Source organism: Chiloscyllium plagiosum, unplaced genomic scaffold (assembly GCF_037043375.1).
Source record: "Chiloscyllium plagiosum isolate Xiang-an unplaced genomic scaffold, Cpla_swu_hap1 HiC_scaffold_7, whole genome shotgun sequence".
Classification (NCBI taxonomy): domain Eukaryota; kingdom Metazoa; phylum Chordata; class Chondrichthyes; order Orectolobiformes; family Hemiscylliidae; genus Chiloscyllium; species Chiloscyllium plagiosum.
In genome coordinates this window covers 16,520,923-16,545,864 of record NW_028270145.1, presented here as the reverse complement: position 1 = coordinate 16,545,864, position 24,942 = coordinate 16,520,923, and the positions used below count along the sequence as shown (strand labels likewise).

At 39.4% G+C, this 24,942-nt stretch overlaps 1 protein-coding gene across 4 annotated transcripts in view; it reads left to right on the top strand.

Annotated features, from left to right (window-relative positions):
* vps8 (VPS8 subunit of CORVET complex) overlaps positions 1-24,942 on the top strand; it is a 570,470-nt gene that overhangs the window by 191,258 nt on the left and 354,270 nt on the right. For all 4 annotated transcript variants that reach the window (XR_015757598.1, XM_043693080.2, XM_043693078.2 and 1 more), the window contains 3 exons: positions 4,643-4,741; positions 5,282-5,371; positions 21,424-21,470. Coding sequence is in view for 3 of the 4 variants with exons in the window: in XM_043693080.2 (XP_043549015.2) it covers positions 4,643-4,741; positions 5,282-5,371; positions 21,424-21,470 (236 nt within the window). In the remaining variant the exon portion in view is untranslated. The remainder of the gene's footprint in view (positions 1-4,642; positions 4,742-5,281; positions 5,372-21,423; positions 21,471-24,942) is intronic.

Below are 24,942 nucleotides of genomic sequence, written 5' to 3'. Positions count from 1 at the left end.
TGGCTGATAACCTCCCTGGTGACACTACTTCCCTCACCCAGCATGATACTAATTACTCAGGGGGCTCTCAGCCTCGTCTCTCTCTACCCAGTATCTCGGCAGCTCATGGCCAGCCTCGGCCCAATCTCTCGGCAGCTCATGGCCAGTCTCGGCCCAGGCTCTCGGCGGCAAGTGGCCAGTCTTGGCCCAGTCTCTCGGCGGCTCATGGCCAGTCTTGGCCCTGTCTCCCGGCGGCTCATGGCCAGTCTCGGCCCAGTCTCTCAGCGACTGATGGCCAGTGTTGGCCCAGTCTCCCAGCGGCTCATGGCCAGTCTCGGCCCAGTCTCTCTGCAGCTCATGGCCAGTCTCGGCCCAGGCTCTTGGCGGCTCATGGCTAGTCTCGGCCCAGGCTCTCGGCGGCTCGTGGCTAGTCTCGGCCTAGGCTCTTGGTGGCGCATGGCCAGTCTCGGCCTAGTTTCTTGGCGATATGTCGGTCTGGACTCTCGGTGGCTCATAGAGGTGTTTCGGCTCAAGTGGGTCTTGCCTGTCTATGTTCCTGAGACACCAGGGGAGATTGGAGAGGCAGCTGCTTCAGCAGCAGCGTTGGTACCTACAGCGATGTCAAGAACAGGCTGCTGAAATCTCCCGGAGAATGAGATAAATGGAGAACTCATCAAAGATTTTTGAACTTTTAATTTATTCCTTTATTTCCCTGGTTTAAATTAAGAAAGACTTCAATGTTAACCTTTGCCTTTATTTATTTTTCTACTCATTCTATGAAGTGATGCTTAACCCTTTAACTCTGTTCCTCTTCCTACTTTGTACCTTAGTACCTAAGATGGTGCCTTTTGTAGTGACATAATACACTTCTCACTGTACTCCTATGCTTCTGTACTTGAGTACACATGACAGTAAAATCTAAATCTAATTGGACGCATGGTAGAAATTTGCCTTTGAAATTTTGCCACTTACCCATCCCACAGGTGACCCCAGTGTCAGGACTTTGAATCGATTGCTGAAATCCAGTCTACTAATCTACTTTTAAAATGTTTCTGTCAATTATGAAACATTAATGGTTAACTAAAACTGATCAGATACTAATCCAATTTAAGGTTTTGTTTAGTTACAACAATTTCCTTTTGAACAGAATAAAATCGAATTATGTGCCATCAATTTGCTCTGTTGATGCTGATATCCATTAGGATTCAAAGTAACACTCAGAAGATCTTACCTTCTGATATACTGATCATTCCAGTATTCTGCTTATTTGGGCTGTGGTAAAATTCATTTTTGTAACTGCACTCCACTGTAGTCTGTTTCATTGTCATTGTTTAGTTTTGTGTTTGATGTCGCCAAATAAATTCCTTCCTACGCATCTGTGCACAGTTGTGCATTGCCCTCTGAGAGTATTTTTTATCAAAACCCTCTTACCAGAATTGCTTGACCAAAACTCTGAAGTCATTCCATCTGTGATTAGCTCACTAAATTGTGTAATATAATCACTTCAGATTTTAAACTTCAAAAATATCACCCAAAATTATGTTGCTGAGCATGTTCCATTTTCGTAATGTTAACTTTTTTTGTGTCTGTACCTGACTAATGGGTTTTCTGTAATTTTATGCTTTACTTGCCAGCTGTCAAGTATAAAGCCTCACAAGCCATGTCTTTTGTCTCTTGTTCATTTCCAGAGGCATTTTATGACCTTCTATTCATTCAATTTAACTTGATGATATGGTAATGGCCGTTCTTCATCAGGGAAAATAATTGTAGAAAGAAAGGCCTTGAAATAGTCATGAAAAGGATGAACTATAAATATGAAGTAATATAGATAATTGGAGCAAGTTCAATTTAGGTTTATAGTTACAGTTTTTTGAATTGGTAGAGTCATTCTAATTGTCACTGTGCCCATCAAATGCCAGCTGTGTTGGCAATACAGACTTGAAGCATTCATTAATCCAGCTATCCCAGTGAAGAATACTGCTTCAGATGTTTTAGAAAATTGCAGACACAGCTGCCATATAAATGGATTTCCTGTTTGTTTGAAGCATGTAGATAACACCAATTGAAATTCTGATATTAACCATCAAAGCAAAGTTTCCATACTATCCTGCTTATGAACAAAACAAATATGATTTTCATTTCACAACATTGGACTTTATGAATGAATCAGATAGGCTAGCTTTCTTAGGAACATGCTGTTTGAGGTCTGGATCATGTTAAATGATCATTGGAAAAATATAGCAAAGAAGGTGAAAACTTGGCATCTTGAGTCTGTTAAAGTTGTTTGCTTGAGCAGTCTCAACTGAACCTACTGCTTGTTCTTTGTTAATTTTAATTTATTCTCTTGGGCATTTTAAAAATGACTTCTTGTCACTGTGTTCAGCTGCACTTTCTGATAACATCTGGACTCCCATGCCTGTTTATACTCTCAAAATGTAAACTACGATTTCTTCCCTACATTTAAATTGCAGCTAGCACCTACCTGTCCATTTCAATAACCCACCATGTCCCTCTGAGGCTTTTCATTTGTAGTATTTTCCTTAATTCTTAGACATCCTTTCAGGATCAAGGATGACTTGCTTTACTCTGGTTCAGTTGATTCTTAGATGGCATTTGGTTGTTTTTGCCTTATATGGGGCTAGTGGTGCTTAAAAGATTGGGGGCAGCTTTTGTTTAGAGATTTTTTTGCATCTCTCCTATGTCAGTGTTGCCTTTGCTTTTCCAACAAAGTATCTGAAAGTGTTCGATGCTTTCCCAAATGAGCCTTCTTTATTTTGGTCATTTATAGGTCAGGAACTTGAAGTGTTTGACCTCAACACCTAAAGCATGCCCACTGTCCTCCACTGAGGTTCCGACTGAAACAAGTGCTGAGTAGAGTAGTTACTTCATGAGTCTGTTGTCATGGACATTAATGATATGCGCTGGCCGATGGTTTGAGTGGTTAATGTACAATGATGAGGATGCTGGGTTGGGAGAGGGTTCTGCCAATGGCTCACATTTCTTGCTATCATAGGTTTTGTGGGAGCACTGCTGATAGTACACCTCTAGTGCTTTTCAGGTGTCTAACATGATGGTCAGTCTAGAGTGTGGTGCTGGAATAGTAAAGCCGGTCAGGCATGAGCCCATTCCTGATGAAGAGCTTATGCCTGAAATGTCGACTCTCCTGCTCCTCGGTTGCTGCCTGATCAGCTGTACTTTCCAGCACCACACTCTTAACTCTGATCTCCAGCCTCTGCAGTCCTCACTTGCTGCATGATAGTCAATCTGGCCTGGTGTCTGATGGGACTGTGCAGAAATGGACTCAAATGAAGCTGTGCTGTTACACACTCTAATCCTTCCTGCATTTGCAGGTTATTTGCCCAGCTATGGGGCAATTGACTTCTTTAAATTAGTTAACCTGCCAGTCAAGCTTCTATTCCTGCTTTAATTGTCAATATTACAGACTAAAAATTGCATTCCACAAGCTTTCCTACTTGCCTCAGATGTATGAATTGATTTCAGGAAGTGAAGTGTGAATGATCCTTATGCGTCTCCATTGCCTTCAGTTATCTTTGCATTCAGGAACCAATTTGAGCTGGTTGCTGTGCATCGATTGCACAAAGCCAAAGCAATGCAGTTTTTTGCCACTTAGCGTAAATGACAAAAAAGGTTGTTGAATTTTAAACTTAAATTGAACTCCATGTAACTAATTTCTAAATCTTTGGTTCAAGTTTTAAAACGTCACTACAAAACATGCAATAATCTCTCTGTGAATTAATCATCATTGGGGATTTACAATGAATACTCTCATTTGCAGACCTTCAGGGTGGCTTTTAAAATTAAAATGGATTTTTTTGGGTACAAGAGCATTGAAAGATGCTTTTAAAAAACTTCTAATGTGATTTTTGTTTTAATTTACTAAGAAACTGACTAACTTACCATAATATAATTGGAGTGTCTCATGTTTGTAAAACTTTCAAGTCAAAAGTTTAGAATGGAGTTACTGAGAGCTGATTAATTGGCGTTGATTCTTGTTTTAATTTTTGAAATGATACATCAAAGAACTATTTGCATTATATCAAAGAAAATGTTTCAAACAAATTTAATTCTGACAGAAATTGTTTGGAAAAGTTCAAATGAGCTTCAGCAAAAGCATTTGGTGAGGAGGGGAGAACACTGTACAAAGTGGCCTCAGGAATTGCACAGTTGCTTGTTCTGTAGGTTTAATCCACTTGTGTACTAAATTCAGTCTTAAAGCTTCATCCAACTTTGAATGTGTCCAACGACTCAGTTACGAAAATAACCAGTATTACACAATGTATTATTTGGATTGTTGCTAAAGTATTCTGAAATATTTTTGAGATTCAAGAAATAATCTGCAACATGTGCAAGGATGGATGACTGAACATATTGTCCTTGCAAATCTTTTAACATGTCACTTGTACTCACACAAGATGCAAAGCTATCTGCATGTTTTGTGAAAAGACCTTTATCAAACTTACTTGAGAAGTATATCACATACACTGTATCATTCTCTACTTGATGGCCTTGCTGGAAAGAACAATTTCAATTTGTGTTGGTCTTTGGGGAGTTGATGCACATCTCATTTTATTTCCTTTGTATTGTGGAGACCCCATGTTAGCATTTTCTTCCTTGTTAGTAACTATTATGTTTACTGGTTTAGGAGGAAATTTTCAGTTACATCCATAATATTTTGTCGATACCTGGATACAGTAGTGAAGAGAAGAACTCTGTGTGGAATAAAACCATGGAACACGCTAAGGTACCCCCATTCAATAACTCAGTGATTTGAATGAGCTAATGAAGTAAAATGAAAAGAATATAAACTATACAGTGTTATTCTAATAAATACGTAGAACTTAGTTATGATTTATGTACTTCATAGTGTTATGCTTTTGTTAATATATCTATTTCTAGTTGACTTTAATTTATAGGGGGATACACTGCAATGAAAACCAAGTTAAATTGACTTTGTATTACCTCACTGCTCAGACCTCATTTAAAATCCTGGAGTTTACCAAATGGTGAAATTTGTGTGTTTTATACAATTGAAATTCATGGTAAAAACTATCATTCATTTTGGAATTGTCTTAACACTTATTTGTCCTAATATACAAAGAGCCATATGTGTCATTAGCATAATGTTTTGCTTCCAGCTGATACAAAGGTAATGAAAACATATTACTTCTCTCAGTGACTTGCTGTTACCACTATGCTAAGACATCATGCACTTTTATATGTATACTGAGGAGATTAAACCCTTATTTTTGGAAAGGCAAATTCATTTTTTGTTGAATTGCAGGAGTTGGTGACCATCAATCCTGCAAAGGCAGGTGAACTGTTTGCGATGCATTTCTTTACAGAACTCAGAGTGATTTTGGACCAATTGGAGGTAAACTAATGTTATCAAGTATTCTATTTTCTTGTAATGATAACTGTTTGTGAATTAGTTTAGTGGAATTTATCTAACAATATTATAAATGCCAGTCTAGTAAACTAATAAAGGCTGAACAATAGCTTCAGAAAATTTGTCAACTCAGAACGCTGACAATCTTAGATATCTGAAGGAGAAATTGAGGTGCAATTCTGATCCATGCATTTCTCTGGAGGTCCATAGCATAAGATAAAAGAGTAGTTGCAATAACAGTCAAGCTGTTTCGTCATAGTGAATGTCTGCTTCCAGCCTGAAAATGCAGTCTGTACACAGATGCAAATTGCAGATGTGGAGTCCCTCTGCTAGTCCCTCTCCCCATTCCACGCTGATATTTATAGTGCCTATTTGGGTAGTGCCATTTTTTTTAACTGGCAGGGCATTCCCCATTACATGCATTCATAGAATTTTCCGTATGCATAATGTGAAACTCTTGGGGGTGGGGGGGATGTCAGGTGAATTCCTCTTGTCAGCCTAAAGCTTATTTTCCATTTCCCTTTTGTCCCCTTTATATGCTTTCGGTTATCATCTACAATCCTCTGTACTCTGTTTCTTCTTCCTGCCTTGTACTCTGTTCTACCCCTTTCCTTCCCTTGTTATGTATTCTACCATGCCCTTCGAATCACTGACTCAAAGCATAATTTTATTATAAAAACCTGTCTCCTGTTGCGACGTAAGAATTAATTTCAAATGATCAAGCTTTTTAACAAACAACAAAACATGCTTTCCTATTTTATCTGTGATCTTATTGAGGAGAATATATTTGTAAAGCATATCATAAGGGTTACATCAATTCTATCTGTTACATTTTTAGCAGCATTTGTTTCCATGAAAGAAACAAGCATGATTAGAGATGATGCAAGCTTTTAAAACAATGAAAGGAATAGATGATCTGGTTGCAGGCAGCTTTGCTTAGTCTGCACTGAGCAGAACTAACGTGTGCAAGCATGATATTAATGAGTGTCAAATGAGAGTTGAGATGCAAACGAAATAGTTTCTTCATCAAATCTTTGTGTATGGAATAAATCCACGGTTAATGGTCTTCCATTTAACACTTAGAAAAATAATTGGGATGTAAAGCCGTTTAGCAATAACTTTAATCATCATAAGGAATAGCACAAATAGAGTGAACAGTTATTAGGAAAAAAAGCAATATGTAAAGTAAAATGACTACGGATGCGGGAAATCTTAAATCAAGTATTGAGTAAGCTCAATGAGTCGAACAGCATCTGTGGAAAGAGAGCAGTTTTGAGTCCAACATGACTGTTTTTCAGAATAAATTTTAACATTTTCAACTTTCACTGGAAAACAAACCAACTGAGTGCTACAAGCATTCTGAACCTCTTGCAATTAAATGAAAGGACATTTCTTACTCAGGAACAGCAAATGAATGCTCTGAGCATCATTGTTCCTCAGCTTCTAGGCTGGCCATGTTGAGGATTGAGTAGATAGATAGACACATTTCAGCTTACGTATCTTTGTGGCAGAGGAAGAAATTTGGTAATATCTTTTTTGACTCTGAAGTTTGTGGGAGAAAATGTCTCGATTGACTCAATATAATTTTTGGGTCCATGATGGCTCCTGTTTATGTAAATGTATGACTTTATTAGAAATAGTACAAATTTCACTCATTGCACATTTTTTTATGTCGTCTTCATTTGTTCAGCTTCCAAGTGCAAATGAAAATGTTGCAGTCTAAATGTCATGAAAATAATTGCTTTTGAATTTCATTCCCTTCCGGAAATAATGGGATAAATTTGGAATGTATTGTAATTTATGTACACACTTATATTTGCAAGTTTAAGCAATTGTCTGTTCCATTTGGTAGTCAAACATTCCACACATACATTTCTAAACACCATCTGTTTACCAAATTCTAGATTGGTTTTGAAATAATTCGCTTATGTGCTGCGATTGAAAACATAAGGATTACTTCTCTAAATACATGTTTGGCTTCCTATTTTTATATCGATAATCTTCTGCATGTGTTAGAAACACCTTCCCTTGGATTGAAGACTGAAAAAATTGAGGTTTTGCAGAATGCTTGAGTTAGAGGTTACCATGTGACTCTTTGGAAACTTGAGTGTCAAAAGTTAGAACTGTATTGTGCTTTTCTTTTTGTTTGCAAAAGGACAAGTGACTTTGGGAAAATCAGAGCTGCTTGGAGAAGAGGCATGATTGATTAGTTACTTTTGCGAGACAAACTGGTAGAAGGAGCCTTGAGTTGATGGTTGCCTGGCAACAGTTTTTGGGGCTGTTAGTTTCTGTTTTGCCACAGATTAATGAGTGGTACAGTTGAAAAGAGACTTCCAAGAAGGCTGCAGCAAGCCACAAGTCTACCTCTGTCCTGGAGATGTGACAAAATTGCTCTATCATTGTAGAAATACAGTGCATCATCTCTCCTACTTTCTTTCCTTCTCTCTCTTTGAGTAAAAAAAAGATAGTTCTCAAATACTCCAAAAACTGTTATTTCCATATAAGATCTGGGTTTTGCAGACCAGCTACCTGTACGGAAGATCCTTCATTGCCCTATGGTGACACCAGTGTGAATATCATCTGTGGGAACTGAAAGATCTCTGATAAAGTCATTTTGTTCCACTCTTGTGCTTTGGTGCCCAAGTCCTCCAAGATTTTCAATTTTTACCTTTTTGTTTTCACCTGTAATACCTCTGCATTACAGTACATTTCATCTCATCCTGTCTTTGTATGAATGTGTTTGGAAATATAGTTTATGTTGGCAGTGCAGTAGTTAATAACCCATTCTCCCACTTGTTGAAGACTAAATATGTTCATGATAAGGAAACTTTTGTGTTGATCGATGATATTGGGCAGGAGTCTCTTGTTTTTCTTGCGGTTGACTGCAGTATGATTAAGCAATTTAGCCCATCTTGGTGATTAAATTGGACTTTTAAACTTCTAGGACATCATGTGTATCAATGAAGCTTGATTACCACTGCAGACCTCATCAGGGTTGTAACACTCGCTAGTTCTTTATCAGAGGTATCTGGTAAAGGTAAAGGAGGGTATAGGAGAGGCTTGTTTCAGTGTCTTTGGGAGAGTGGTTGGCATTGCGCAATCAAACGTTAATAGAGTCGTTGAGTCATACAGCATGGCAACAGACCTTTTGGTCAAACCAGTCCACACTGACCACGTTCCCAAACTAAACTAGCTCCACCTGCCTGCGCTTGGTCCATATCCTTCCAAACTTTTTCTGTTAATGAACTTATCTAAAATGTCTTTTATATGTGGGTGGCACAGTGGTTAGCACTGCTGCCTCTCAGCGCCAGAGACCCGGGTTCAATTCCCGCCTCAGGTGACTGTCTGTGTGGAGTTTGCACATTCTCCCTGCGTCTGTGTGGGTTTCCTCCGGGTGCTCTGGTTTCCTCCCACAGTCCAAAAATGTGCAGGCCAGGTGAATTGGCCGTGCTAAATTGCCCGTAGTGTTAGGGGCAGAGGTAAATGTAGGGGAAATCGGTCTGGGTGGGTTGCGCTTCGGCGGGTCGGTGTGGACTTGTTGAGCCGAAGGGCCTGTTTCCACACTGTAAATTAAGTAATCTAATCTAATCTAATATGTCTGTATCGGATCCACTACTTTTTCTGGCGGTTCATTCCACACACCACAAAAAGGTAAAAAGAAAAGTTGCCCTTCATGTCCTTTTTAAATCTTTCTCCTTTTACCTTAAAAATATGTCCTCTGGTTTTGCACTCCCCAACTAAGGGAAAAGTCCCTTGTTGTTCTTACCTTACCAATGCCCCTCGTGATTATATAAATCTCAATCAGGTCACCCCTCAACCTCCTGCACTCCAGCGAAAAACAGTCCCAGCCTTTCTAATCTATCTTTATATCTCAAACCCTCTACTCCCAGCAACAACCTGGTAAATCTTTCCTCAACCCTCTCTAGGTTAATAATATCTCTCTTAGAACAGGGTGACCAAAACTGCACACAGTGCTCCAGAAGAGGTCTTATCAAGGTCTTGTACTGGCTGAGTTTTAATTGGGGACCCAGATTTTAATGAACTTACAATATTCAAGCAGGAGAAATAAGGAATAACAGATAAATGTGTGGGTAAAAAAGTTGAAACATTTTACTGGACGAAGAGGTTCCAGAAGAATAAACATGCAAAGATGGGAGAGTTAACATACTAGAGGTATAAACTTCAATATGTAAAATGCCCTTTTCAAATACCTGAGTTTAATCAGTTCTCCCTGTTGTTATGGTCTGAAGGTATCAGCAACAATCAGAAGATTACATATTCTGCACCTACAGCAGATTAATAGCGGATGTCCAATACTTAATTACTCATGGCCATTAGGACCTGACTCAATTGCTTTTCATACAATTAAGAATGAAAGTAATAGAAATGCCACGAAAGAATTGGGAACAATGTAGTATTTTAATCTAGCTGATGTAACTGTTGTTGCTGTGCGATTATCACTTATGGTCCCAAATCTCTTTTTTTTTCTTTTCCAGTAGTAAAGCAGAAGTAACAAATCTTTTTCTTCTTAATATTTGTTTCATCAAAGTGTAAAAAGCTGAACCTTATTGAATATCATGCTTTAGAGAGATGAAGTTGTGTGAAAGGTTTTATGACCACTGCCATATTTCTTTTCATGTTATTATTTAGTATGAATAAATGAAAGATACTCCTGAAAGTTTGAAATAAAAACAAAGCGCTGGAAAAATTTAGCAGAGTTAACATTTGAGTCCGATATGACTGTTTCGAATACCAGAGATGGATGAACACAGAATTCTTGGGATTGTAGGACTGGAGATGAGTACAGCAGAGATAGGGAAGGACAAGGTTATTGCAGAGATTAGGATGTTGCTTGACCAGGAACTAGTGTAGGTCATGAGTTCAAGGGTGATGTTTGACATGGAATTAGAGTAAGGATGTGGGCAGCAGAGATTTCAATGAGCACAGATTTTCAGGGTATGAAATGAGAGATGGAGTGGTGGTGTGCATTCAAATGTGTTGTTAAGACAGTGGATGGATGAGGGTCCTCGGACTGATGAGTTGAGGTAGGACGAAGTCAGGCAGTGTTATAGAAGTGGAACTATGTAGTCGATATGAAGATGCAAAGAAGTGTTTGGAAGTTTGTCATATGGTAAAATATGACAGTGAGGTTGTGGTTTGTCTGTTTCTGCTTCAGATGGTTGTCAGAGAGAAGGATTGAGTCGGGAATGGACCTGGAGTTTGCGATGGGGTCCAGAGACACTGGCTTCAGTCTTCCAAATATTTAATCAGAGGATTTTTGCTCTTCCAGTAGTGGATACCACACATGCAGCATGATTATACAAAAACTATGGAGGTATTGACCAAGATTGTGGTAAAATAGATTTGGATGTAATTGGTGTACATGTGGAAACTAACTATCACCAGCAGTTAGTTGTGTCCAGGGCTCAACTCAATTTTAGCAACATCACTAATTTTGATTAGAACATTTTAAATTCATTTTTGCACTGTAGTGTATGTTTAAATAAAAACGACACTCTCCCATAATTTTGCCATGTGCAATTGGTTTTGAAGGCAATACAAATTTAAATATTCATTTAATTTGTAAGCTGTCATTCTTTGCACCTGTTTATTATTTCCCACTTTGGGTAGATATAATCTGCCTCATCAACTGAGTCTCAACAGCTTAGACACATCTACATTTGTTTACTTCCACTAAAATCATCTCCAAAAAATTGGCATGATATGTTGGCATTCACAGTGCTTCAGTGCTGTTACATTCCACATTGGCTTAGTGCCTGAATATTATGTGTTAACACTAATTACTGTTGTTTCCAGTGGTAAAAGTCCTGCCAATAATTCATTACAAATTATAGATCTAAAATCTCAGGATGTTTACCACAAATTTAATCCCTAACACTTCGGAATATCCAGGTTGTTAATGCTAACCTAGAGACTCCATATTTTTATTGACACTGTTCATTTGCAGCTATTGACCACAGCAACAGGTTAGAATTAGAAATAAAAAGTAAACTCCCTCTGCCAGCAGTGAATCTCAGCCAAAAACACAGTTATTTTAAAAACGGAACTGAAATAAACTGTTAAAGCTCCAATTCACCAAGTAATTACACAATACTTTTCAGCAAGTTTTTCATGTAGCAAGTTTATATTTTCCTTTTTAGTGATTAAATATATTAGAGCCTTTGGGGTGCAGTTTGTAGGATAGTGTAATGTTGATTATAATAGACTAATAGCCTGGATACTTCCTGCCTTGCATTTGGAGAGAGATTTTGAAGAACATAGAAGCTTTACCAGTGGGCAATTCAGTAGCTTCAACAGGGTGAGTTATGGATAGCCAGAGACATTGAGAGTGCTAGCTCTCTTATTAAAGGAGTGACCTTAATGGAACAAGCCAAGTAATGCCATCCCGTATTCCCAATTCCTCCGCCTCCGCCGTATCTGCTCCCAGGAGGACCAGTTCCACCATAGAACACACCAGATGGCCTCCTTCTTTAGAGACCGCAATTTCCCTTCCCACGTGGTTAAAGATGCCCTCCAACGCATCTCGTCCACATCCCGCACCTCCGCCCTCAGACCCCACCCCTCCAACCGTAACAAGGACAGAACGCCCCTGGTGCTCACCTTCCACCCTACCAACCTTCGCATAAACCAAATCATCCGCCGACATTTCCGCCACCTCCAAAAAGACCCCACCACCAGGGATATATTTCCCTCCCCACCCCTTTCCGCCTTCCGCAAAGACCGTTCCCTCCGTGACTACCTGGTCAGGTCCACGCTCCCCTACAACCCACCCTCCCATCCTGGCACTTTCCCCTGCCACTGCAGGAACTGTAAAACCTGTGCCCACACCACCTCCCTCACCTCTATCCAAGGCCCTAAAGGAGCCTTCCACATCCATCAAAGTTTTACCTGCACATCCACTAACATCATTTATTGTATCCGTTGCTCCCGATGCGGTCTCCTCTACATTGGGGAGACTGGGCGCCTCCTAGCAGAGCGCTTTAGGGAACATCTCCGAGATACCCGCACCAATCAACCAAACCGCCCCGTGGCCCAACATTTCAATTCCCCCTCCCACTCTGCCGAGGACATGGAGGTCCTGGGCCTCCTTCACCGCCGCTTCCTCACCACCAGACGCCTGGAGGAAGAACGCCTCATCTTCCGCCTCGGAACACTTCAACCCGAGGGCATCAATGTGGACTTCAACAGCTTCCTCATTTCCCCTTCCCCCCCACCTCATCCTAGTTTCAAACTTCCAGCTCCGCACTGTCCCCTTGACCTGTCCGGACTTGTCCGACCTGCCTAGCTCCTTTTCCACCTATCCACTCCACCGTTCCTCCTTGACCTATCACCTTCATCTCCTCCCCCACTCACCTATTGTACTCTATGCTACTTTCTCCCCACCCCCACCCTCCTCTAGCTTATCTCTCCACGCTTCAGGCTCTCTGCCTTTATTCCTGATGAAGGGCTTTTGCCCGAAACGTCGATTTTTGCTGCTCGTCGGATGCTGCCTGAATTGCTGTGCTCTTCCAGCACCACTGATCCAGAATCTGGTTTCCAGCATCTGCAGTCATTGTTTTTACCTTATTTTTTTTCTCAGTCCATTCTTCATTTAAATGTACTCATTTTCTTCTTAGAATGCATTTTTGTTTAATGATGAGAAATTCACACCTGCAGTGTTAAGCATTTTTAACCAAGAATAATGATTTCTGCATTGCAATATTGGACATATTTGCTGCAAATTGAATTGTTTATAGTAGAAAGAAAAGGGAAATTATTAGAAATGCTGGTTAAGCGAGAGAAGAAGAGGAAAGAAAAATAAATGAGAGCCTGCATTATTTAAACGAAATAGGCATGGCTATGTTGTATAAGTTGAAATTTCTGTTGAGTCCTCTGCTTAATTTAAGTGCATTTCACCCAAAGTCAGCCAATCTAGGACAGAAGTTTGAGGGATTTTGTTCAGTATTCAGTGTAAATAGCTGCATTAATTAAATCAGGTTACCACTGTTAAATATATTGAGGACTATTTTTTAATGCAACGTTCGTTTCAAACTCTCTAGTCACTGCCTCGTTTCCCTGGTGATTGGCAGATCTTATGGTCAATTATTTGCAAATTAAATTCAGCTGAAAGCTGAGCAAAGGAATGTGTTTGGGAAGAAGAACAATTTTGAGTGCAGTTTGTGCTCAGTTGGCAGGTTGAGTGATAGTAGAAAGAAAAGGGTGTCCAGAATGGAAACTCTTATTGGCTGTATGGTCTACCCTCACTTCTCCTATACTTTAAATGTTCTGAAAAGTATGTAGTTGCCAGAGAGTAAACCAAGGTAGATGCTGAGATGTTGTTTGCAGAGAATTTTAAATTTGACATAAAAATCTTTTCGCAATGGTGACAATAAGGGATACCGATTGATTTTTTTTTCAAATGAGGTTTTATTTTCTAAACTCGTTTTTTTAGGCTCACTTCTACATCATGCATATTTCTCACTTTGGAACATTAAGCCAGTTAGCAATATATTCTCACATCTCTACAGGTCTTGTTAATTCAGTCACGTCAACGTTGGTTTTTCATTCAACTAATGTTCCTAAACACTGCTGCTTAGTAGATGGTCGCAGATTGGAAGTTTCTTAATTGATGATATGCTAAATTCATCTCCTTTCTGACAAAACAGTTAAGGTCCCTGTTTTGCTGTCCTTGCCGACGAGATTCCTTTTAAGATTGTATAATTAATAATCAGTAAATGTATTAAGGTTTGGAATGGTATGTATTAGCATCCGGACATACAACTTAGAAATTTTCAATTTTTCATTTCACCCTTTGGTTCACGAAGTAGTTGAGGCATCATGAGAATTTAAATTTGGAAAGGAGCAAAGAGTTACAAGCCTTAGTGAAGTATAATTGGGTAACAGGAAAAGAAGCACCATTAGCACCCCAGTTATAACATAGGTGTTGTCAGTTGTTTGTATACGTGTATTTAAAAATAGGTTGCTCTGAGTTCCTGTAGCTGTGAAGCATAATTCAGTGCTACCAACAGCTTTAAAATTCAAAGTGATTTTTAATTACCAGCAGCAACATCTTTACAGTTACTGTTAGCAATTGTACTGCTCTAGATGATGTACATTCTTTAAAAATCAGCTGAAGATGGCATTGTAGGGAAGGTGTTTGACTGATGATGTGTGCATATAATGGGAATTGGTACATGCTGTTAACATTGCCAGATGGTGCTGAATATTCACTGATTATTTTTAAATGTGAGCTGGGACTTCCTAATCATTGAATTCATGATGATGTTCCAGGAGTTATTACATGGGAATGAGGTATTGACAAATGCTTCTTGCCATAAACACACTGACTTACTTGTGTTTTTTGTACATTTACAAATGAGATGACAGAGTACAGTCTTCTCAGAAGACAAAAGTTCTTTGGGAGACTGAAAATAGATTAAACTGGTTTGAATTTTCAGTGGCAGGGCTTCCTGAATATGGATTGTTGGAAAGTGGAGAGTTGGAATTATATAAATAATACCATTATTCTTGTAGCTTGTTATTTTGGTGTAAAATATCTCTTACATGCTTAATTCACATAATGAATTGCATTTTGCATAAAATGTCTATTTTCAGGCATTATCTGCATGAACAGCATTATTTGCAATTACTCTCAAATATGCCACTGGGAACATAGAAATCCCAAAAGGCTTCGAGGGTTGGAGGCAGGGAGGGAGTAAATCTGTCAAGGACTCTGTAAAGTAGGATGAACATTTTAAAGTGAAAGCATTGTTGGGTCAGGAGCCAGTGTGGGTCAGTAAGAACAAGAATGATGAGAGTAAGCAGGCTTAGTGCTGGACTGGGTATTTGAGTGGAAGCTCCTATCAGGGCCAGGACCATACACAGCCTCAAGTTTACAATGGTCTGGTAAGCCATGGATTTGTGGCAGAGACAAAAGATGATCACTTCAGTCTTTGCAATATTTAGTCAGAGGGAGTATTTGTTCATGAAATACTGGATGCAGGATTAGCAATTTGACAAATTAGAGATGGTGCAGTGGCTGAGAGGGAGAGGTGATGGTATAATATATATGGAGCCTGATATATTTTTCAGAAGATGTAGCTCAGAAATATCATGTGGTTGAGAAAAAGATTAGATTCTCAGGTGCTATTATGGGAGGAAAAAGAGAAGCCAAGAAAAGTAAGCAATTAAATAAGTTTTTATGAGCAATTATAGGCCGGTATTGGTTTTTCTTAAGAAATTGATTGAAGTCAGTGGTAGTTACAATTTGACATACGTGTATAGCTGTTATCCTAGGAATCCACATAAGACCAGAAGACATAGGAGTGGAAGTAAAGCCATTCGGCCCATCGAGTTCACTCCACCAGTCGATCATGGCTGATGGACATTTCAATGCCACTTAACCGTACTCTCCCTGTAGCCCTTAATTCCTTGCAAGATCAAGAATTTATCAATCTCTGCCTTGAAGACATTTAGTGTCCCGACCTCCACTGCGCTCCATGGCAATGAATTCCACAGGCCCACCTCTCTCTGGTTGAAGAATTATCTTCTCATTTCCATTCCAAGTTGAGACCCTCTAATTCTAAGACTGTGCCCATGGTCCTAGTATCCAGACGTGACGGAAACAAATTCCCAGCGTCCATCTTTTCTAAGCCATGCATTATCATGTAAGTTTCTATTAGATCTCCCCTCAACCTTCTAAACTCCATTGAATACAATTCCAGGATCCTCAGCCATTCATCGTATGTTAGACCTACCATTCCAGGGATCATCCGTGTGAATCTCCGCTGGACACGCTCCAGTGCCAGTATGTCCTCCCTGAGGTGTGGAGCCCAAAATTGGACGCAGTATTCTAATGGGTTTATAAAGTCTTAGTAGCACATCGCTGCTTTTACATTCCAACCCTCTTGAGATAAATGACAACATTACAAATTTGCTTTTTTAACCATGGACTCGGCCTGCAAGTTAACCTTTAGAGAATCCTGGACTAACACTCCCAGATCCCTTTGTACTTTGGCTTTATGAATTTTCTCACCATTTAGAAAATTGTCCATGCCTGTATTCTTTTTTCCAAAGTGCAAGACCTCGCATTTGCTCACATTGAATTTCATCAACCATTTCTTGGACCACTCTCTTAAACAGTCTAAATCTTTCTGCAGTCTCCCCACCTCCTCAGAACTACCTGTCTGTCCGCCTAACTTCGTATCATCAGCAAACTTCACCAGAATGCCCCCAGTCCCTTCATCCAGATCATTGATATAAAGTGAACAGCTGCAGCCCCAACACCGAACCCTGCGGGAAACCATTTGTCACCGGCTGCCATTCTGAAAAAGAACCTTTTATCCCAACTCTCTGCCTTCTGTCGGACAGCCAATCTTCAATCCATGCCAGTAGTTCACCTCGAACACCATGGGTCCTTACCTTGTTCAGCAGCCTCCCATGACGCCCCTTATCAAAGGCCTTTTAGAAGTCTAGGTAGAGAACGTCCACTGGGTTTCCCTGGTCTAATCTACTTGTTACCTCTTCGAAGAATTCTAACAGGTTTGTCAGGCACGACCTCCCCTTACTAAATCCATGCTGACTTGTTCTAATCTGACCCTGCACTTCCAAGACTTTAGAAATCTCATCCTTAACGATGGATTCTAGAATTTTACCTGCAACCGAGTTTAGGGTAATCGGCCTATAATTTTCTATCGTTTGAATTGATCCTTTCTTGAACAAGGGGGTTACAACGGCGATTTTCCAATCACCTGAGACTTTCCCTGACTCCAGTGACTTTTAAAAGATTACAACCAACGCCTCCGCTATTTCCTTAAAGACACAAAGTATTTATTACATTCTTCACTGTAATTACCTTTATTTAAACAGTAACACCATTAAATCCGATCTTGCCTTCTCCCTTTCAAACTGCAGACTGAACTCTACCATATTATGATCGCTGCTTCCTAAGTGTTCCCTTACTTTAAGATCTTTTATAAAGTCTGGCTCATTACATAGCACTCAGTCCAGAACAGCCTGTTCCTTTGTGGGCTCCATCACAAGCTGTTCCAAAAAGCCACCTTGTCAGCATTCCATGAATTCCCTTTCTTTGGATCCACCGGCAACACTATTCACCCAGCCCATTTGCATATTGAAGTCCCCCATGATCATCGTGACCTTGCCTTTTTGACATGCCCTATCTATTTCACGGTACATCTTGTGCCCCTATCCTGACCACTGCTGGGCAATCCGTATATAAGTTCCATTATGGTTTTTTTGCCTTTGTGTTTCCTCAACCCCACTCACACAGACTCCACATCATCTGACCCTATGACATTCAGTGCTATAGATTTAATTTCATTCTTGACTAACAAGGCAACCCCCCCCCCCCCCCACCTCTCTGTTTTTTTGATAAATTGTAAATCCTTGGATGTTTAACTGCCAGTTGTAAACCCCCTGCAACTATGTCTTTGTGATGCCTACCACATCATAATCATTCACGATGATTTGTTCCGTTAATTCATCCATTTTGTTATGAATACTGCAAACATTCAGGTAAACCTAATTTTCTTATCCTCATGGTTTCCATCACCTCTAGTAGTATGTCCCACATCATACAGCACATCACCTGTCCAGCCATCTTTACTTATTTAATTAATTTATACAAATTTATGAGTTAAATAATTTCTTTTACTTCTCTGTCATCTTATTCACTTAACCAACTAATAGTAAACTTTTAATCAATCACACAATACACAAGAAATATAAATTTAAATGCCTTACCTTAGCAACACACGAGAGTCCTTTTTTATTGATTGGAGGAGGAGGGCGGGTGGGAGACAGTACATGTGTGGTGTCTTGGGATTCAGTCTCTGCCAAAAAATATACCTGAAACTCCCGAGGTAAGTTTTTATATTAAATTACCTTCCTATCAGGCCACTGGTCCTTGCTGTCACTCCTCCCACTCCAACTGCCACTGAAAATGAAGAAGACTATGTATTATTAAATGTTAGGCGAAGTGAATGTATCTGGACAATAGTACAGCTGAAATTGAGTTGCAGTTGTGTGCAATACTAATTTGAAAAGAGTTGTCAGTACATTTCTGTTTGTACGCATATGGAAATATGGTGCTCCAACTCTCCTCTTAGGTTTTGTGATATGGTTGATTTATGCGGACCTGTATCCACCTATGTTCAATCTGCTTACGTTGAAAAAGAATGGAGGAACTTTATTCAAATATCAAAATATCTAAGATAGTTGAGATCTGATATCACTTTCTTGGAGTGAGAGCAAATATTTTTCAAAAAGAGCTGGGAAATGGAACAGTCCTTAACTCCTAATAATATTTCCTGATCTTTTTTGGCTTCACAATAGGAATAAGAATCTTGGGAGGTTATTTGAGGTAAGAGAGGTTGATGTGTTTTAAACTGGGGCAACAATGAAGGATTGAAGACAGATTGGTATGTTCACAGTACAATTGGAAATGCACATATTCAGTGTTATGATACTATTACACTATGATATTTCTCTGAGCGTATGTTGAGAGTGTGGTGTTGGAAAAGCACAGCAGGTCAGGCAGCATCTGAGGAGCAGGAGAATCGACGTTTTGGGCATAAGCCCTTCATCAGGAATTAATCAACATTTCGGGCATAAGCCCTTCAGTGGGACTTACGACCGAAATGTCGATTCTCCTGCTCCTCGGATGCTGCCTGACCTGCTGTGCTTTTCCAGCACCACATTCTTGGCTCTGATCTGCAGTCCTCACTTTGTCCTAGTTGATTTCTCTGAGCATGGCCAACATTACTGTTATAAAGGTAAAAACAAGGACTGCAGATGCTGGAAACCAGATTCTAGATTAGAGTAGTGCTGGAAAAGCACAGCTGTGCTTTTCCAGCGCCACTTTAATCTAGAATATTACTGTTAATGCTAGACAGTCTCCATGCCAGTCATAAGAACATAAGAATTCGGAGCAGGAATAGGCAATTCAGCCCCTCGAGCCAGCCCTATCATTTAATATGATCAAGACATGAAGGGCAACCTTTTACGCGTGAGGATCTGAAACCTGAATATAGGCTGAGTTAACTAATTGTTGTCAGGAACAACCACTTAATACACATTCTTACTAACTTAGGTGGAAATAAAATGGCTTCTTAATGCAAATAACATAACAAAATAACTTATAGGCTGCAAATTGACAATTCTGCTTAAAGCTGCATAAAATGGCTTTTAGCCCTGCTAAATCTGCATAATTGACTTGATCACAGTCTGTCTCAACAAAGATTAGCAGACAATGCTTCCTTTACAGCATAGAAATAACTAGATGAGATAAGAAGCTACTGGCCATCCTAACTGACCTTAAAGTGCAGGTGCAAAAACTCGATTCATGAGATAAGAATGGCTTAGGTTTTGGAAAGCAAAGTTAGTTCCCAGGAAATATCATTGGGTTGAATTGCTGTCAATAAAACCATTCCATTAATTAATTGGTAATTATGTACGATTATGGCCTGTACCTCTCTTTAAGAAAAGTATAAAAATGTCTTTATTTTAAGCCATGTGCACAGTTCCTCTGAGGAACACGGAAGTGTTTAACCTCTGTGTTTCTGGATGATCTGTGTCCGGCCGTGAGTAAAGAACCAGGCAGATTGCTAGTGTTTATTGACCGATCGCAGAACAGAGGCCTCACCCCACAAAAAGGGGTTCCAAATCTTCACACGGAATGTGGTTCGTGTGTGGAATAAACTTCCAGAGGATATGGTGGATGCGGGTGCAGTTACAACATTTAAAAGGTATTTGGATAAGTACATGAACAAGACATGTTTGAAGGGATATTGGCCAAAGGAATAGTTTAGTTTGGGATTATGGTTGGACCGTTAGGTCGGCCTCCATGATGTATGACTCTATGACTGATCTAACTTTGGCCCCAACTCCACTTTCATGACCTTAAAGGTCTCCAAAATACTTTAACCCATGACTAATTACAATTTTGCCCCTTCCTTAAATTTGGGGCAGCATGGTGGCTCAGTGGCTAGCACTGCTGCGTCACAGCGCCAGGGACCCAGGTTTAATTCCATCCTTGGACGACTGTCTGTTGGAGTTTGCACATTCTCCTCTGAGTGCTCCAAAGATGTGCAGGTTAAGTGGATTGGTTATGCTAAATTGCCCATCGTGTACAGGGATGTGCAGGCTAGGTGACATGGGAAATATAGGATTACAGGGATAGGGAAGTGAGGTGAGTCTAGGTGTGATGCTCTTTGAAGAGTCGGTGTGGACTTGTTGGGCCAAATGGCCTGTTTAAACACTGTAGGGATTCTATTCTATTGATTCAAAAAAATTACACAATGTCACAACATCCACCACACACTGGGATAGTGACTTCCACAAGTTCATAAACCTCTGAGAGAAGTAATTCCTCCTTATCTCTGTTTTAAATCTGCTACACTTTATCCTAAAACTGTTACCATCTGACCTGACATCGAAGTGGTCAAAGCAGATCATTCTGACTTGTTTGGTTTCATGCAATTCTTCTGACATGAGGTCAGTCCTAACACTTGATTAGTATTGCACAAATTTATCATTGATGAGACAAATCTGTTTCCATGCTGTACATCTCTATGACTCTATAGAACTGAATTGCACCAGTTTTGATATAAGTGTAGCTGACGAGGCACCAGAGAGAATCAGAGGTACTGAGGACACGATAAATAAACGCATTGCAGAATTGATACCTATTTCTACAATTTATTTACACCTATCAATTAAATTACTGGATGCAAACATTGCCTTAGTTACTTTGTCTCCTTGGGTTAAATACAATGCAACCCAAAGTGGCCTAATCAGAGAATTCTGCTCGTGAAATCTGAAACTAGGTAACTGTGCAAGATTAAAAATACATTGTTTTGCTTGATCCTTCAGAAAAACTTGAACCTTGACTGCTTTTAATCCTATTTTGTTTTTAATTGATTGTGAATTTTTTTTTTGCTACTTACTGTGCTTAAAACAACTTGGTTGTAGTGTAATTGCTATTTATAAATATTTTACAAATGTGTTTTTTTTCCCAGGATCATCACTTAGTGTTTCAGTTGTTACAAGGTCTACTGGATTCTTCGTGAGTATGCAGTTATTTGGCTATTAAATATAGTTTGAATACACAAAGACAACTGGTTAAAGTCTGCTTTGGAACTTTTCAAGGCTGATGGGTTTTCACAATATTTGTGAACCACCAGCTGGTAATACTTGCAAATAACTTGCTCATACTTTCTGCTGATATGATTAAAATCAGATTACAAGTCAAAGGCAAGTATTAGTATTTTCAGGGATTTGGAACAAGTGAACTTGGATTGAAGAGTGGCAAATAATCATAAATTAACACCTATCAGCGCAGGATTTGAATGACCTTTAGCAAAAGTAAAGAAAAGAAAGGTTTTCAGCATTACCATTAATGGCACACTAAAGTGTATTAATTCCATTAAGCAGTAAAGCCAATACACCAGAATTTGGGTTTCTCTTCCCGTACACATCGTTATTCACACTCACTGTATTAATTGGATTCGTGGGCAGACTGATAAGGCCATAAGGTGATAGGAGGAGAAGCAGGCCATTCAGCCCATCAGGTCTGTTTGGTCATTCCAAGAGATTGTGGCTGATTTAAATAATCCTCAAGTCCACTTTCCTGCCCTTCGTAACCCTTGATTCCTTTACTGATTATAAAATCTATCTCAAAGTCTTGAATATATTAATGACACAGCCTCAAAAGCCCTCTGCAGAAAAAACTATCCACCGATTCACTACCATCAGAGAATAAATCTCTCCTTGCCTCTATTTCAAGTGGACAACCGCTAATTCTTAAATTATTCTCTATGTTTCAAGACTCTGTCACAAAGGGAAGCAGCCTATCTGCAACTATCCCATCAAGTTCTCTAAGAATCTTGTTGTTTCAATAAAGAAACCTCTGTTCTTCTGGACTCCAGAGGGTACAGCCCAACTTTCTCAACATCTTCCCATAAGACAGTCCCTCCTCACCCAGGATCAGTCTTTTGATGTTTACCTAGACTACTCCAATGCAGAATATTTTTCCTTAGATAAGGAGCTCAGAACTGTTCACAGTATTCCAGTGGTGGTCTGACTAGTTCTTTGTATACTTTTAACAAATTCTACCTACTTTTATACTCTATTCTCATTGAACTAAACACAAACATCCCATTTGCCTTACTTGTTGAATCTCAATGCTAGCTTTTCGTGATTGACTGATGAGGACCCCCAAATCCCATACTCTGTAGGTCTCTGCAGTTGTTCTTCATTTAAATAATATTCCCCTCTTCTTTATGCACTTTGGCAGGAAGAATATTAATTATCTCACATTTTCCCACATTGTATTCAATTTGCCAGGCTTTTACCCACTCGCATGACCTGTCTATATCCCTCTGCAGATTCTTTGTGTAATTCCCATCATTTACATTCCCATTTATTTTGCATCATCTGGAAATTTAGCTGTACTAGATTCATTTTCCTCATCCAATTCACTATCATATGTTATAAGTTATTGTTCCCCAGCACCGATTCCAAAGGCACTCCTCTAGTTATAGGTTGTCATCTTGAAAGTGTCCTCCTTATCCCAACTCTCTGCCTTCCATTAGTTAGCTAGTGCTCCATTCATATTAATATACTACCTCCAACACCGTGGACTCTTATCTTATTAAGTTGCCTAAAATGTGGTATCTTATCAAACGCCTTCTGAAAATTCAAATATATAACATCCGCTGTTTCCCCTTTATCTGTTCAGCTTATTATGTCCTCAAAGAAGGCTAGTAAAAAATGTCAGGTGTGACTTCCCCTTTGTGAAGTCATGCCAACACTGTATCATCATTTGCACTTCTAAATGCCTACTCCTTAACAACACAAATTTTATGCATCAAGTTACTGGGATCATGATGCAAAAGAATTAACATGTCATTGTGGTACCACTCAGTAGTATGGGATACTCATACTGATGAGCAGGGGAAAATATTCTGTTGATAGACAATTTCTTTACCCTGAATGTTGGAATGGATGTGTTCCATCCTAGGGGATTGATATAATTTAAGGTTTTTTTGAGTTTTTAAGAATCTTACTTGGAGTCTGCAAAGATGATTTCCATAAATAAATGGCACATTACTACATTGTTCTATAGTGAATACTTTTTTTGTAAAAACCTGTGCTTTCTATTCTATTTATTGTCTATCCTCAAATAATGTCATGTTAGGAACATTTTAATACATGTGTTTAATATATGCAGCTATCCTCATTTATGTATTCCCTTTCTTCTTGTTATCACTTTTTATTGCTTCTTGTTATCTTTTATCTTTGCAGCTTCTGCACCAACGTCAGCACCTGGCAATTTTAAAGTTCACCTCCCTGTTTACTGTCACAAAAACTGAGCTTAGCGTGTCACACAAGTTAGATGGAAAATAAGTCACCTTCTGCATTGTCTATTTAAATGCCCTTAAGTCAAATGGAACAGGTTAATTGCACATAAAAGTTCCTGCTTGAGCCAAACCAACATTGAATCTCTATTATATCAGCATGGACGTTTCCATTTCCCAAATACCGATGTTACTGATCCGAGTAAGTGTCTACATTAGTACTGAACTGTTCACAGTTTGTACAATGGGTTCATGGTGTCGGGAACTGGATTATGTCAACTTCTAACCTCAAACTTAAGTGGAAGCAGGAATTGTTCAACCTGGGACAGGTTATGAACTCTGATGCAGTCCGTTCAAGTACTGGGGAATTTCAGCTCATGAAAGCAGATTGCATTGAGCCATATGAAATGTGAATATTTGAAAAAAGAACAAATTATCAACTCACCTCAAGCTCATTATCAAAAGCATGTTTTTTGCACCCAAGATTTCTTTTTGAGAGTCAGGTTGAGTGACAAAAAGAAGTGGCTTAATGATGTTGGATCTGATTGTATCAACTGTGACAAAATCGGTTTCCTCCCGCTGTCCAAAGATGTGCAGGTCAGATGAATTGGCCATGCTAAATTGCCCGTAGTGTTAGGTAAGGGGTAATTGTAGGGGTATGGGTGGGTTGCGCTTCGGCGGGTCGGTGTGGATTTGTTGGGCCGAAGGGCCTGTTTCCACACTGTAATGTAATGTAATCTAATCTAAAATACACGTCTTTGAATTTTAAGTAACCTTCTAGTTTTAGTAGAGACCGGACAGGGTGGGAAAACAATGCATTCTAATAAGGATGGCTGCCTCGTATTAAATCTGCTTTCCTGTCAAAGGTGCTGATTGAAGCAGTGAATTATGAACACTTGTAGAGTCATACAGCATTGAAACAGACACTTTGGTCCAACTAGTCTCCACTGACCATGTTGTCAAACTAAACTGGTCCAACTTGCCTGTGTTTGGCCCATGTTCCATATCCAAACCTTTCCTATTCATTTACTTTTCCAAATATCGTTTAACATTGTAGCTGTACCTGCATCCGCCACTTCCTCTGGCAGTTTATTCCATACATGAACCACTTTCTGCATTTAAAAAAAAACTTGCCCCCCGTGTCCTTTTTGAATCTTTCTCCTCTCTCTTTAAAAATAT